The following is a 15,723-nucleotide window of genomic DNA, read 5'->3' on the forward strand; positions in this document are numbered from 1 at the left end:
TTAGATTGTTTAATCCTCACAACAACCCTCTGAGGTAAGTAGTATTATTCCTTCTTAAAATATGAGTCAGTGGAGTGACAGAGAGGTTCAGTAACCTGCCCAGCATTTTGCACGGCTAGGAAGAGGTCAAGGACTTCCCTGGCGGTCCAGTGGTTAGGAATTGGCGCCTTCACTGCTGGCCGCCCAGGTTCGATACCTCGTCGGGGAACTAAGATCCCACAAGCCACGTGACGAAAATAATAATATTGATTTGTGTGTGTGTCTGCCTAACTGTGTATGTTCTGGTGTTAAGACTATTTGGGTTCAAACCGCAGTATCCTTACTAACTAGCTGTATGGCTTTGGGTAATTTATTTAACCTTGTTTTACATAGTTTCCTAATTTGTAAAAACAGAGCTTATAATAGAGGGCACTCCTTGTGAGGTAGTACATGTATAGTGCTTGACACATTAAGTGTTCAGCAAGTCTTAACTACTACGATGATGATGATGATGTACTTCTTTTTTTCATTCTTTTTTTTTTTGCATCTTTATTGGAGTATAATTGCTTTACAATGGTGTGTTAGTTTCTGCTTTATAACAAAGTGAATCAGTTATACATATACATATGTTCCCATATCTCTTCCCTCTTGCATCTCCCTCCTTCCCACCCTCCCTATCCCACGCCTCTAGGTGGTCACAAAGCACCGAGCTGATCTCCCTGGGCTATGCGGCTGCTTCCCACTGGCTGTCTATTTTACGTTTGGTAGTGTGTATATGTCCATGCCACTCTCTCGCTTTGTCACAGCTTACCCTTCCCCCTCCCCATATCCTCAAGTCCATTCTCTAGCAGGTCTGTGTCTTTATTCCTGTCTTACCCCTAGGTTCTTCATGACATTTTTTTTTTTTAGATTCCATATATTTGTGTTAGCATACGGTATTTGTCTTTCTCTTTCTGACTCACTTCACTCTGTATGACAGACTCTAGGTCCATCCACCTCACTACAAATAACTCAATTTCGTTTCCTTTTATGGCTGAGTAATATTCCATTGTATACATGTGCCACATCTTCTTGTATCCATTCGTCTGTTGATGGACACTTAGGTTGCTTCCATGTCCTGGCTATTGTAAATAGAGCTGCAATGAACATTTTGGTACATGACTCTTTTTGAATTATGGTTTTCTCAGGGTATATGCCCAGTAGTGGGATTGCTGGGTCATATGGTCGTTCTATTTGTAGTTTTTTAAGGAACCTCCATACTGTTCTTTATAGTGGCTGTACCAATTTACATTCCCACCAACAGTGCAAGAGGGTTCCCTTTTCTCCACATCCTCTCCAGCATTTAGTGTTTGTAGATTTTTTGATGATGGCCATTCTGACTGGTGTGAGATGATATCTCATTGTAGTTGTGATTTGCATTTCTCTGATGATTAATGATGTTGAGCATTCTTTCATGTGTTTGTAGGCAGTCTGTATATCTTCTTTGGAGAAATGTCTGTTTAGGTCTTCTGCCCATTTTTGGATTGGGTTGTTTGCTTTTTTGTTATTGAGTTGCATTAGCTGCTTGTAAATTTTGGAGATTAATCCTTTGTCAGTTGCTTCATTTGCAAATATTTTCTCCCATTCTGAGGGTTGTCTTTTGGTCTTGTTTATGGTTTCCTTTGCTGTGCAAAAGCTTTGAAGTTTCATTAGGTCCCATTTGTTTATTTTAGCCTTCAAATTCCTCTTTTCTCTCTCCCTTTTCAACCAAATATATACGTATGTGTAATAACCATTTAGGCAGTTGGGTGAACGCTTATTTTGACTTTTAATTTGATGGTACAGTGTTATAAAATAAAAGATTTTAGTAGGAAAAAAAAAGCAGAGGTGGAGCAAGGCGTTGGCTCCGCAGCTTGCCCTCCTCACCACTAGCACGTTGTTCTACAAACTTCTGCAGACCCAAGCACTCACAGAGCACCCTTATTCTCGGCCACAAGCTGTCACTTTGGGGTAGACGTTTTGACTTATGGTCCATTTCTCAATTGCAGTTGGTAGTCAGAGTTATAGGGTTATATTTAAGGTGATCGTAACTCCTGGTTTACCTAAGATGGTTCCAGTGACAGCTTTTATCTCTGGGTAATTATCAGTACTGTTCCTTTTCACTCTCAGAAATGTCCTAGTTGGGATGATAAACTTTATGGTCAGCATAATTACAGGAGAAGAAAGTCTTCTTGCTCTAACTTTGAATGGCTAGGCTGCCTAAACTAACTGAGGTTCTGTTGTTCGTTTCGTTTGTTTCATCGGCTATTTTTTGCGTACTTATTACATACTAGAGACCGTTGTAAGCACATAACATACATTCTCATTTAATCCTCACAGCCCTCTCTGAGGAAGGTATTATTACCTGTTTTATACGTGAGGAAGCAGAGATCGAAACTCAAGTCACGTACTTCAGGTCACACAGCTCCTTCAAGCTGGGATTGGAGCTACGTTCTCTCAGACTCCCAAGCTGACTATATTTTATTGCTTCTGTCTCTATAATTTATAAACAAATTTATACAATCTCTGCATGTTCAACAAGCCACATCAAGGTTTATTGTCAAGCTGTGTCTGTCCTAACTCTCAAGGGGAAAAAAAGTTCAAAAGGGAAAGTGGGAATTTTTTTTTTAATTTTTATTTATTCGGGGTTTGGGGGTGTGGCATGCGGGATCTTAGTTCCCCAACTAGGGATCAGACCTGTGCCCGCTGCAGTAGAAGCACGTGGTCTTAACCGCTGGCCCGCCAGGGAAGTCTCAGAAAGCGGGAATTTTTCAGAAGTGTCAGTAAGCCTAGTGATGGCAGGTTGGTAGAACGCTCGGATTTGGTCTGTCTTCAGATAACTCCTGCATTGTTTCTTCACATTCCTGAGCTTCTCCGTTTCCTACGTAAACCTTACCTTTCAGTGCGCCATCTTAAGAAGGCCATCATCCTTCCTATTGGCGGTGCACAATCAAAGGAATTTTTATTGCCAAGGTTGGTGCCCCCTAGTGCCCTTCGATCAGTTTAGGAAGAGCTGTCCTGGACTGCTGTCAGCCTGTAGCATCTTCAGAGCAGGCGTCTAGAACTCTTTCCTATCTGGCTAATTACTTTATAAGCCTCTTGATCTAGAAAAGCCCATTTTTAATAAACGTGCTGTCCTTACCCTTTGGTTAGACTTGACCTCTGACATCTCATCATGTGGATTGTTCCAGCCTGTGTATCGTCGCCTGAGGATTCCGGCTCAGCCAGACAAACCCATGACACCAGTGTCACCTCCTGCCCCGAGACCCTCCCTCTACACCAGTTCCTACCTGCTCCGGACGGGTAGGTCTTCAGCCCCTGATTCAGAGAGTTCAGAGCCCCCCGCCAGCCCTGCAGGGGCAAAGGAAATGGACAGAAACGGTAGGTCGAGCTTCAGGAGCCGCACCCTCCTCCCATGCAGGTGCCCCAGGTCCTTAAGATCCACGCCTTGTTTTCTCTCTGACCAGAGGGCGAAGAAGCAGATTTGGGTGGTCAGTCGTCTAACAGGCTGTCCATTCGTGAGAGGAGGCGGCCCAAGGAGCGACGAAGAGGCACAGGCATCAGCTTCTGGACGAAGGATGTAAGTGGGCTGTCTGTGCCGGGGCATCTCGCGTTGCGCTGTGCTGCCCGCCGCCCTGTGTGTCGGGCTCAAAAGGCAGAGTTCCACACGGGGCCGTGAACCGTGCAGATTGTCAGGGGGCGCCGCTGAGAAAGAGAGCAGCAGAAGGAAGACTCCACTAGTGTGGGACTCATTTGGAACGTTCTGGCTGGGACGCCCAGGGCCTAGGACAGTGCCGAGCACACGGGAGGCAGGCAGCAAACAAGCGGTGAATTTACCGCAGCCGTGCAAACAAATATAACAAGTGCATAAGGCGCTCAGACTTAGCAGCCCCCCAGCGGCCCCTGAGAGTCCCGTGGTGAGTCAGCAGTACCTCAGCATCGTGTGTGTGCAGGTGCCAGCCAAGTGTTTCAGGGGCACTGCCAGAATCTCGAGAATTTCATCTGACTCAGGTTTACTCCTTTGGAGAAAAAAAGGAACAAGTGCTATAAGACAGCTTGACTGGCTTCTAAATGAAGGCAGGGGCTGCAGTGCCTCCTGATGGCGAGCACACACTCAGTCCTTGCCTTCCCCTCTGGTCCGTACCCTGCTCACTCAGCCTTGTCACTGGCATTGAACAGTCAGGTGGCCAAGATCAGGCCCCTGGTCACTAGTGACTCATTTGGAATTAGATGGACCATTCAGCGAGACAAGAAATGAGACAATGATGGTCGCCTGTTAGAGACTACTAGACGAAAGTGTTTGATTATTATAGGACAAAATGGGCTGACGGCTGCTGACAAAGCCCAAGTGAGGTCCGTCTGTCTTAAAGATTCTCCTTTTCCTGCCAGGTTCATTGGACTCTTTGACAGCAAGTGGTACTCCTGAGGTGCTGCTAAAAGCAGCAGTGACAGTGCCCTTGGCCGTCAGCCCTCACTGCCCAGGTGCATAATTGACGGGACTGACCTTGTTGCCTCCAGGGATGCCTGTGACCGTGATCCTCTTGTCTTTTTTCTTTCTCCCTTTCCAGGAAGATGAAACTGATGTCTCGGAAGAGGTGAAAGCAGCGTGGGTAAGCAACCAGCAGTGAGGCTGCCACCGTGGGGCTCAGCGTCTGCATAGGGCTCATCCCTGCTCGCGTACACACAGTTAACAGAAGGAAGAGCAGGCTCTGTGCAGACTTGGGTCCAGGGAGAGTTTGGAGGTGGACGCTCCTCTGCAAGATGGGACGGGTGCTCGCTGGTATACTGTTTTCTTTCCTTTTTCTTTAAATTTGTTTATTTATTTTATCTTTGGCCGCGTTGGGTCTTCGTTGCTGCGCGCGGGCTTTCTCTAGTTGCGGCGAGCGGGGGCTACTCTTCGTTGCGGTGCGCAAGCTTCTCATTGAGGTGGCTTCTCTTGTTGTGGAGCACGGGCTCTAGGTGCACGGGCTTCAGTAGTTGTGGCACGCGGGCTCAGTAGTTGTGGCTCGTGGGCTCTAGAGCGCAGGCTCAGTAGCTGTGGTGCATGGGCTCAACTGCCCCGTGGCATGTGGGATCTTCCTGGACCAGGGATGGAACCCGTGTCCCCTGCATTGGCAGGCAGATTCTTAACCACTGCGCCACCAGGGAAGTCCCCCGTTTTCTTAAATGGTGTAACAATGCCCACGTTCTTGAACGAGTTTCCTGCATTTTTCAGTGCCTCCTGCCAGGTTCTAACACAGTTCGGGCTCTTTTTCTCTATTGTGCTATTGGATCGTATAAAGTACTTTGAAATCTTGGGAAGAAAAGTGAAGAGTGATACTGTTTCTTATGGATCTACATCCTCTCCACGGTAACAGAGAGAAACACAAGAATGAATAGTGTAAACAGTCCAGAAATCACTTACATTTGACTTTGAAATAAGGTTTAGCTCCTTGGCTCTTGTGTAACCAGACCCCTTAAGGCCTGGCACCCAGCTCTTCTCTGCTGTGGGCACCCCAGGCCAGCTTTCCTGAAGCTCCAGGTTCCTGTAAGCCACTCACATGTGATAGAAAGTTAATGCTTTTCTAGTACCGTTAGTACCATTTTTCTTTGGTTTTTGTTTTGTTTTGTTTAGTCTTTGTTTTTGTTTGTTTGTTTATTTGGCCTCACTACAGAGGTTGCAGGATCATAGTTCCCTGACCAGGGATCAAACCGGGCCACGGCAGTGAAGGCGCCGAGTTGTAACCACTGGACCACCAGGGAAGTCCCTAGTACCGTTTTTCAAGAAGGAAGGGATTTGGTTTTGACTAAATGAATTGAGACTCCATGTACATTTCTATTGGGAATTATGTAAGAAGATGGCCTTTTTTCTACCCTACAGTTATGTGACAGTATGTTCTCAGAATATGTTTAATAACTCATGCTGAAAATGAAAACTAATTTGTTTTTAGCAGAGGAAGTAGAAATGCTATATTATGTCACTGACCTGCCTGTATTTTGGTCGAGATCCTGAACAGTCAGCAGGGGCCTCCAGAAAGCAGTGCGCGTGGTGGCGTGGTGAGAGCTGCCTGCGTGCAGCTGCAGCCGGGGCTGCCTCGCGGGGAGGAGTGGACGTTGGGGGCAGATGCCGCGTCGAGGCTCCCCCGGGCAGGGGGTGTGTGCACACGACAGTGACTTCATTCCACAGGGGCTTGGGGAGGCTTCAGGGGATGAAGGGTGAACGCAGGAGAGCCTCTGTGGGGAACTATATTAGAAAACCCCTAACGAGCGATCCCGGGTGCTGACTACAGAGCACTGAAGTGGCCCGTCACCCATAGAGGGTCATAGAGGCCGGTGAGCTCCACGGAGGGAGTTACACAGGAGAGCTTGGTGTTGGCCACTGACTCCGTCAGTGAAAATCTTTGCCTGCACGTTTCTAAGCTACTTGGTGTGGAAAGTCCTTGCCTGGTGCACCAGGCAAGGGCCACGAAGGTGCCTCTGATGCCATGCTTCCCAGAGAAGTTCACTGAACGACCATTACAGAAAAGATTTTCTGATTGGTGAGATTTGACGTAGAGTCATTTGTCAGACTGAAAAATGGTCCACTCATCCCATTGCTCGAGGCATCTGCCAGTGTTCACCGCGTGTCCGGCAGACGCCAGTGTGAGTCTTCAGAGAGGAGTGAAGGGCCAGTCCTCTCTCTAATGGTAGCTGAGTGTGTGCAGGTGTGCCAGCACTCACAGCACGCCCGGCGTGTCTCCTGCCCACCACGGTGCCCAGGGGCGGCAGCATCCTGACCCCGGCCTGTGTTAGCGCAGCCCTGACTGGTTCTCTCCCGAGCGCTCGTCCAGTCCTGGCAGGCGTGATGCCGGGATCCATACGGGCCCACAGAACAACAGGCCCGTCCCTGTAAATTGTGGAAATCTAACTTCAAGATGGTCGGGACTGTGTCACAGCCGCTCTCCCACTCCAGGAATCTACTGTTTTTTAAGTTAACTCTTCCCAAGACTCTGACATCTGTTATTTTAAATTGGGATAGATGTACAGTCAGCAAACTGCACAGACCTAACGTGCACTGTTGGATGAGTTTTGACAGCTGTAATCAGTGGTGTAAACCTCCACTCAAGTCAAGATGCAGAACTTTTCCGTCACCTTGAAAAGTTCCCTCGTCCCCCGTCCCCCGTCCTGAGAGGCAGCCACTCTTCCGATTGCCGCCACCGTAGAGCACTGTTGCCTGTTCTTGAGCCTCGCGTACATGGTATCAGTCGGTGATAATACTTTACTTTAAGGGTAGAAAGGAAACTCTATCTCCAGTCAGAGTTGGAACTAAAATGATTCCAAATGTGTACAGATGCTCTCCTCTTCTCGAAGATTCTTCAGCCTCTCACCCATATATCAGTAACAAGAGCATGGCTAAGAAAACCTTTCTGTTGTTTAACCTTAATCTCTGTAGACATCGTGGAAATTTATTTCTTTTTGTGGACCTAAGCTAGAAAGATGTAACCAACATTTGTATACAGGTAAGGTTGATGGCCAGGAACGGCCCTGATGTTTGTCATGCAGTCTGGGAGGGAGGAAGGAGGCTAGTCATGCATTTCTTTGTTGGTGACACAAGGGACGCTGAGAAGGCTGGGGGCTTGGTCGGGGCCCTGCACAGTGCGTGCTTTTAATCAAAACCTTCCCCGCCGGAAAACCGACAATGAGCACAGGGCTTCACGTCTTAGCAGCCGCTTAGCCCATGTGCTTAGAGCAGATGTGCGTGGTTGTCTGCGTTAGACGGGTGACCGTCTCCAGAAGTCCTAATATAGCCTGTATCTTGCTAAGTGAAAAAGAAACTGAGTCCGGATTTGACGTGAGGAAGGAGGTACCGCGGTCAGAAGTGCCGCCCCCTGCACTGCTCGTGAGGCACGGGCGCTGGAGCAGCCACGGGCACACTGCAGGTGCTGACGGCCCTTGGGCTCTTCTCGTCCTCTCTTCACTTGCGTCTTTGGCCTGCCTTCATTCTGCTTCACGCTGCTTCCTCTCCGTGTTCTTGTCCTCTGAAGCAGACTGTTGCCCAGGCCAGTTCTGACATGTGGTTGAATTTACCACTAGAGGGAGCAAGTCGTCAAAAGAAAAGATGGTGAACACGCAGAGTGGTGTCTAAGGAAGCTGAACAGGAGACGGATTGCTCTTGTTTTAAAGGAATTGTTGACCAGCCCAGTTCAATGCAGTGAAGTTACCCGCCTCCCAAATTTGGGCATCTTAGAATTGGGAAGGAATTTAGAAGAAACTTGGGTTAGGAACCTCGTTTTACAGTTAAGAGAACAGGCCCAGGGCAGTTAGGAAGTACTTGGGGACGTGAAAGCTCTAGGTGAGCGCCCTGTGCCCCGTGTCAGGCAACCTTTATGGGACTGTGGTGGGGCCGACCTCACATCGCCCGCCATTCCCCATCCTTTTTTTAAAGGGATGCAGGTGAGCAGTCAGATGAAGAGGTCCGTCAGGTGAGGTGTGGATGTGTCCCTAGGTCAGAAGCTTTGTCCCCATGGAGGTGGTTGTACCACCCGCCCGGCATGTGGATATTACACCAACCCAGGAGTTCTCCAGACCTCATAGTTTAGGGATTTTTATGGAGGCTTCAACATGGGCATAATTCATTATTAACTCAATCTCCACTCCCTTTACCTTCCCCCCAGAAGATGGAGGGTGAGTCTAAAAGTTCCAAGTTTTTTTTTTTTTCTTAAAATATAGTTAACATACAGTATTCTGTAAGTTACAGGTGTACAATGTAGTGGTTCACAATTTTTAACGGTTATACTCCATTTATAGTTATTATAGAATATCGGCTATATTCCGCATGTTATGCAGTGTGTCCTTGTCGCTTATTTTTTACCCAGTAGATTGTACCTCTTACTTCCCTCTACCCCCATTCTTACATTTGTTTTTTACTGAGCAGGTTACACGTTTGAATTGAGTTGCTAGTGGCATCTCGCCTCCTTGAGTAAAGGAAGGTCTTCTTGAAGGACACCTCGAAAGCCTCCTGAGAGTTTCAGGTTCAGTGGTAGAGGGTCAGCCTTCTCCTGCCAGGTGGGAGGGTACTTATGGAGGGAGGGTACATAAGTAGGTGGGTACTTATGTCTGTCCATCCTTCAAATAGGAAAATGCTTCTCCCTCTAGAATCCCTGTTGCTTTTAGGCAAATCCGGTGGCATCAATCTGAACAGAATCACGACACTTTACCTTCAAAGTCAGCAGTGTAGCGTCCAGTCCAGAGTGGTCTGGTGGCTAACCCTCCTGCAAGAGGCCTTGGTTATAGGAGACACTGTTAAGGAAGCATTGACCAGTAGGTGTTCAGATACCGGCCGTGGATAACCGGTAGCAGCTAGTCGGGAGAGACCTTGGTCAAGTGTGCAGAAGATATAAGCGATTAAACGTTAAGACTTTCAAACTAAATCAAAGAGAGGCTCAAAGTGAAATTTGCCAGCAAAGCTTGGTTTTAAACTAAGCTTTAACAGAAAATAAAACTTGCTTTGGGAGCCATTTGGCCCCAGAAATATCTCTAATACCAAGAGCCACTAAATGCATTTCCCATTTTGTCCTGCCTTCTCTTTTATAAGCTTCTCGTATATTCACTGAACAAGTACTTCCAGGTGCCTGTGGGCAGGGGTGCAGCAGTGAACAAAAAGCCCTGTTCTTGTAGAGTCTCCATTCTGGTGAAGCAGGCGGGCAGTGAGTAAAATGAACGTGCCAAGCAAACGGTGTGTGGAAGATGAAAAGCCGTGTGGAGTGGCTCCAGGACTCAGGAGTGGGGAGTGCAGGGCGGGGGGGGTGCTGAGCATCTAAGGGGGGGTCGGTGTCGGCCTTGCCGCGAAGGCAGCACTGGAGCCCAGCGTGAAGGGAGTGAGTGGGGAGCCCCGTGGATGTGCGCAGGCAGAGGGAACAGAGCTCGCGGGGCCGTGAGGCAGGAGGGCAGGCAGGACCTGTGAGGAGACGGCGTGGGCATGAGAGCCCGCGGCAGAGCCCGGCGGTCGGTGCCAGGGCGTGCGAGCCCGTGTAGAGCTCTGCACAGCAGAGGGCAGGAGTCACATTCTGGGGGGACTCTGCCTGCTGTTTGGAGAAGACCCTCTATGTCACCCTAACCCAGGACTGACGAGGGGTTTGGGCCAGGTGATCGCGGGTGGTGAAGATGCTGAGAAGTTTTCATATGCACGGCGTATTTCAGAGGTAGAATCAGCAAGACTTCTGCTGGATTGGGTATACGGTGAGAAGAACAGGGGGGTCAAGGTTGGCACCAAAGCTTTTGGCTCAAGTGCCTGAGAGGGTGGAGTTTTCATGAACTGAGATGGAGAGGACTCTGGAAGGGCAGGCCTTTGGGTTTGGCTCTAGAAGCCCTGGATTTGATGTGTCTGACCGCCGTCCACAGGGAAATGTCAGGGGTGGAGTTGGAGGTACAGACTGCATGCAAACATGCAGGTTGTCTCGGGAACCATGACATCGGAGCAGCTCACCAAGAGTGCAAGTGTAGACAGAGACGCCCAGGAAACGGGCAAGTCAGAGCACTTGGCTCTGAGAATGTGACTGCAGTTTCCCCCTTTTCCAGAACAAAGTCAGGCAAACAAAGCACGCTCACACGGAACAGTAGGTAGTTTGCGTATTATTTCACCTGCTTTTCTCAACGGGTGCAGGGCTGTTCCCCACGAAAGCTGCCTGGCCTGTTTGTGGAAGAGCCGTGTAGTCGTGGAGGAGAGCCAGTTCCTGGAGCTCCCCTGACAGCTTCTGAAACAGAAATTACTGCCTCTCTGCAGACCTTGTCTGGAGGTCTCCGAAGGCCAGGAATGTCATAAGACTTTTTGTTACAGGAGAGGAATTCTACCGATTAACCATATCTACAAATGATCTTTTAAGCTGACTCAGCTTTTGGTTCCCTTTGCCTTACCTGACTTCCCTCAGTTTATTGCATCTTTGAATAACTAGCACTCCATTTCACTTCAGGAGAGGCTTTCCTTGAAAACCTCATTTCTAGGTGCTGCTTGTCTGTACCAAACTCTGATTTATCCCTGTGTTGCCTACAATGGCGGTCGTAGGCTTGGGGTTTTAGAACCGAAAGCAGCTCTAAACTTCTGCCCTGCCCTCCCCTCCCCTCCCTCCCTCCCTCCCTCCCTCCCTCCCTCCCTCCCTCCCCCCCTCCCCCCCTCCCTCCCCCCCTCCTTCCCTCCCTCCCTCCCTCCCCCCTCCTTCCCTCCCTCCCCCCCTCCTTCCCTCCCTCCCCTCCCTCCCTCCCTCCCTCCCTCCCCCCCTCCTTCCCTCCCTCCCCTCCCTCCCTCCCTCCCTCCCTCCCCTCCCCTCCCCTCCCCTCCCCTCCCTCTCCCACATCATATACCTTGCAGGATCTCAGGTCCCCGACCAGGGATTGAACCCAAGCCACGGCAGTGAGAGCGCCAAGTCCTAACCACTGGACCACCAGGGAATTCCCTAAAGTTCTCATTTTAGAGATCACAGCTGAGGAGGCCCAGAGAGAGGGAGCACAGCTGTGTCTAGGGCTTTGCACCGCATTCTCCTGAGTCTGTATCTGTCGTGTGTGTTGGGTGATATACTGTCACAACAGGCTAGGAGTGCAGACCCAGGAGCTGGGCTTCCGGGGCAACCCCACCTTGACCGCTGAACTGCTTTGGACGAGATGCTTCAGTTTCCTCATCTGTGAAGTGGGGATAATAATAGTGTCTACCTCTTAGAGTTGTAAAATGAAAATGAGTTAATGCATTTAAATAGTTAGAGATGAGTAAGAGCCACTCAAATTATTTTCCAAATCTGTAGGTTCCTAAATCTGGATGAGAGAATGGCTTTTGGAATACTCTCACTGACCTCAGAATCATGTGATTTTGAAGTTAAGTTATTAATTTATCCATAAAGAATGGATTCTTTGAAGAGTCAAAGAAGTAGCTCCGGCTCCAGCGTGTGCTTGTGCTCTGAAAATGAACCTGATGAGTTTTGAGAAATAAATCTTAAAAGCAGTTGCTGAGGCAGGGACAGAAATGAGTAGAGAAGGAAGGACCGAGAACTCAGTGTTTCCTAGTTTGCTTGGAGCCCTTTGAAGACCTGAGGAGAACAAGTCCTTGCACATCTCTGTGTCCTCAAGCAGGCTTTAACCCTTCTGCCTAAACCACCCTCCCGTTTCTGTTTTTCTGCGTGTGTTCCCACAGATCTTTACCACTTCCCCCCACTCTCTTTCTTCGAGTAAATAATGGCCCTTTTTCCTACTTGCTCTGAGTTTTCACAGTTTTGCGTCTGGCTGTTTGCTGGATCTTCACCCCTCTGTCAAGTAAGATTTTGAATCTTGTTACTTAATCTTGTGAAGCCCCTTTATCTGCTGGAGGGCGTCCAGCGATTTTCTGTCCGCTCTCCACCGCTGGGCAGTGTCTTCGCCATTCTCCTTTTAGGTAAAAGCCTAGGACTGTTTTGCTTTCCGTTCTCTCTGGGGCCTGATTGCCTAATATGGTAAAGTATGTCCCAGACAAGCCTGTGCTGTTGAGATAGAACCAACAGTCTGAGTTTAAAGACACGGTAGGTAAGCTCTCGGGTGGAGTTGCTTACTTCTGTAGTAAAGTAGTATTTTTCACAGTGTACCGTAAAACCACCATAATCTTTTTTTTTAAGCAAGCCACTCTTCCTTTTAATCAAGTGAAAAGATAGTAAAATATAGATTTTCCTCCCTCAGCTTCTTTATCTTCAGCCAGATAAGAAGAAGAGGGAAGGGTGGTTAGCTTGTCCCTAGAATGAGCGGCGGGAGAAGCCTGGCAAATCTGATGATAATACTCATAGGAATAGACTTAATGAGCAGGGCCGTCACGAGCAGCCCCCAGGGCTCGGCGGACTCTCCACGCAGGCCGTCGGGGTCCCAGCAGTGACGACGGGGGGGCCGGGCATGCGGGTGGAGAGACTGGGAAGCGCCTTCTGTCCAGGCTGCGTGAGGGGGCTTCTCCAGCTGTGACTCCACGCTCACTGGACGGCCTCTCCTTTCACTGCGCACTTGCTCTTGCTTTGCAACCGTCGTTCTTAAAATACTACAGCTGCTGGGATTTGCTATATATGGGTCATACTTGTGCCTTGCTGTAGCCAAGCTGTATAAACCATCTTAAGGACAAAGTTTCTTTTGGCATCTTCCTTCCTTTTAAGGACTCTATTAATTTTGGGTCATGCCATTGCCAAGCAAATCTCAGTAATCAAAATACACATGTATTCCTTTCAGACCCTGTAATTTTTGGACCCGCTGTCCCACGTCATCAGTGAACTCTGCTTCAGTCAGAAATCTTTTTTAAGATAGAATAAATTGACCTTCAAGGTATCTGTTTGAGCTTTGCTCAATGTCTTATACAAAGATGTGAACTTTATCAACTGCTGAGGGTAGGACAGTTAACCTCTTGACCTTGCCTTTTATTCCAATCTCTTCCTTCTTCCTCCGACTGCCTTTAAGGTATCGGTTTTTGTTAGTGACCTGTAACCTTGTGTCTCTTTGTTGGAGGGACGCCAGTGACCTTGAAACTCTGCTGGAACTTGTCTTTTATGATTACAAAGGCAATGCGTTTCATTATAGAAAATATACGAAGTACAGAAAAGTGTAGAGAGTATTTCTAGAGGAGGCTGTCCTTTTAGGGGTCACCGCGATGGCTGACGTTGTGGATGCGTTTCGTGGTCAGGGGCCAGGGAAGCCAGACACCCTTGTGTGTCCTGTAAAACAGACAGTTGTCCTGCAGCTGGGCTTCTCACCGTCTCCCTGGACAGTCAGAGATAAAAGCCTTTCTGTTATCTGAGTTCAAAACCCACGTTGATTTTATGTATGAACGCACATTTTTTGGCAGAGGGCGGTTCTAAATATCCAACCACCGTGTCAGCTGAGGAGAAACTGCACCTTGGCTTTGCTCACGCCTGGCAGCAGTGCCTCCTGCACGATGACGTCATCGCACAGCACACCCCTTCGCGACAGTCCTGTGGGGGGTCCACGCCTCTGGCTGCTCCATGGCACCTCCCAGTATTACTGGCCCCCAGGTTTACACATTGAAATACGTGTTTCATTATAAATGATTTTCTGTCTGTTTCTTCTTCGTGTTTAATTATTGATTTTTGTGATTTTAGCTGAGTTTTACATCTGAGAATTTCATTTCAGGATAGTCAAGATCGGGGCGGGGGGGTAGAAGATATTTGTTATAAAAGGAGATTCATACCGCTATAAAGAATAAGAAAAAGTTGTCTAAGTCATTCACTCAAAGACTATTGTTTGACATTACGGTGAATCTCCTGCCGGTATGTTTCCTAAGAGGTTTTTTCCAAGACCAGAGGAGGATCGTTCCCGCCCTGAGCGCTCCTGGGGCCCCGTCATTACCGTGGCGGCAGCTTCCCGTGAGGCTGTCTTCAGAGCACTCAGTCAGTCTGTGCTGGCTTTGATTGTGGAGCGCCTCCAGGGATAATTGCTCCCCTTTTAGTGCAGTCTGGGGGTTACCTTAGTGACAGGAGTCTTCATTTCTCCTGTTGATGGTGTGGCTGGAGAGCTTTAACCATGGCTTAGGCTTAGCTAATGCCAGCGTTGTAGCCCCATGATCGAGGTGGAAAGCTTAGCGTGGGATTTGCAGCTCTTTCTCAGTAAGCGAAGTGTTTATAGATCCGCCCCAGCAGGAATGTTGAGCTTGAGGCACTGACAGATGTCGCCTTTCCCAGTGTTGTGGGAGGACCGGAGGGGTAGGGTGGTGGGGTGAGTGGTCACAGTTTACCAGTCTTCATTTTCTCCAGCTCCGTCTTCAGTCAGGCAAGCTCAAGAATCAGAGAGCAGGCATTTAGGGACATGAATTTCTTTCATGAAAAACCATAATATTCTATCCAAACGTAACCCTGTAAGGTACACAAATGTTCCCACAGGTGTGCCTTAGCAGTGCATGCTTTCCTGTGCTTTTAACGTTTTTTGTCTTCTTACAACCCGAACTCTTACACTGTGAATTATGCCAACGTTATTGACTACTGAGAAGAGAGAAGGGACTTTTAAAAAGCCCTTTAGCCAATTAATGGCTCAAACGCAAATACTTAGTATGGTCTTGGAGCTTATAGCTCCGGTTATATTCCTGAAATATTTTTCAGGTTATAGAAGCATTTTAAGAGGAAAATAACATGTTTGGATATTGTTTAACCAAGTGAAACAGTTCATGCGTCAAGATGGGGTTTTGCCTGGCGCTAAGGGACTTTCAGAAGTGCTCCACCAAGGTGGCGGTCACGGGGCTGTCATCACCGAGTGCTGCGGTCTCCTTTTCCCCAAGTGCCCGGCTGCTGTGGAGGGTCCGCATTCTGCGCCCTGGGGGGAGGCGGCGGGCAGGTGTCCGGGCCTATTCTTCAGCAGTGGGTGCGGAGGGGCGGCCAGCCTAGTCCTGGTCTCGGCACCTAACGCTCTAGGTCAGGGCTCAGCAAACGTTTTATGTGAAGGGCCTGACTGTCAGCGTTTTCTGCTTTGCCGGCCACATGGTCTGTCGCGGCTGCTCGGCTCTGCTGTCCCAGTGGGAAAGCAGCCATGGACAGTGCGTTATGAATGGGCGCGGCTGTATTCCAATAAAACTTTATGCACAAGCAGGCTGGTGGGCTGGACTCGGCCTCCGGGCCAGGCCCCAGTTTAGCAGCCTCTGCTCTAGGTTCCCGGCTCAGAAGGAGTTTGCTGACGTCAGCGTGGCTCCAAGTGCCCACTGCCCCCCATCCAAGCACTCCTTTGGTAATGCTGCATCTTGCTGACTCTGGAGCACGACTGACGGCTCGTGGG

The 15,723-nt window shown here is 48.8% G+C and overlaps 1 protein-coding gene across 2 annotated transcripts in view; it reads left to right on the top strand.

The window, feature by feature from the left end:
• Positions 1-15,723, top strand: part of PPP1R12B (protein phosphatase 1 regulatory subunit 12B) — a 197,169-nt gene that overhangs the window by 120,282 nt on the left and 61,164 nt on the right. For both annotated transcript variants that reach the window (XM_065875856.1, XM_065875848.1), the window contains exons 16-18: positions 3,189-3,378; positions 3,465-3,577; positions 4,566-4,607. In XM_065875856.1, the coding sequence (XP_065731928.1) occupies positions 3,189-3,378; positions 3,465-3,577; positions 4,566-4,607 (345 nt within the window). The remainder of the gene's footprint in view (positions 1-3,188; positions 3,379-3,464; positions 3,578-4,565; positions 4,608-15,723) is intronic.

Source organism: Phocoena phocoena, chromosome 1, assembly GCF_963924675.1.
Source record: "Phocoena phocoena chromosome 1, mPhoPho1.1, whole genome shotgun sequence".
In the NCBI taxonomy this organism is placed as follows: Eukaryota; Metazoa; Chordata; class Mammalia; order Artiodactyla; family Phocoenidae; genus Phocoena; species Phocoena phocoena.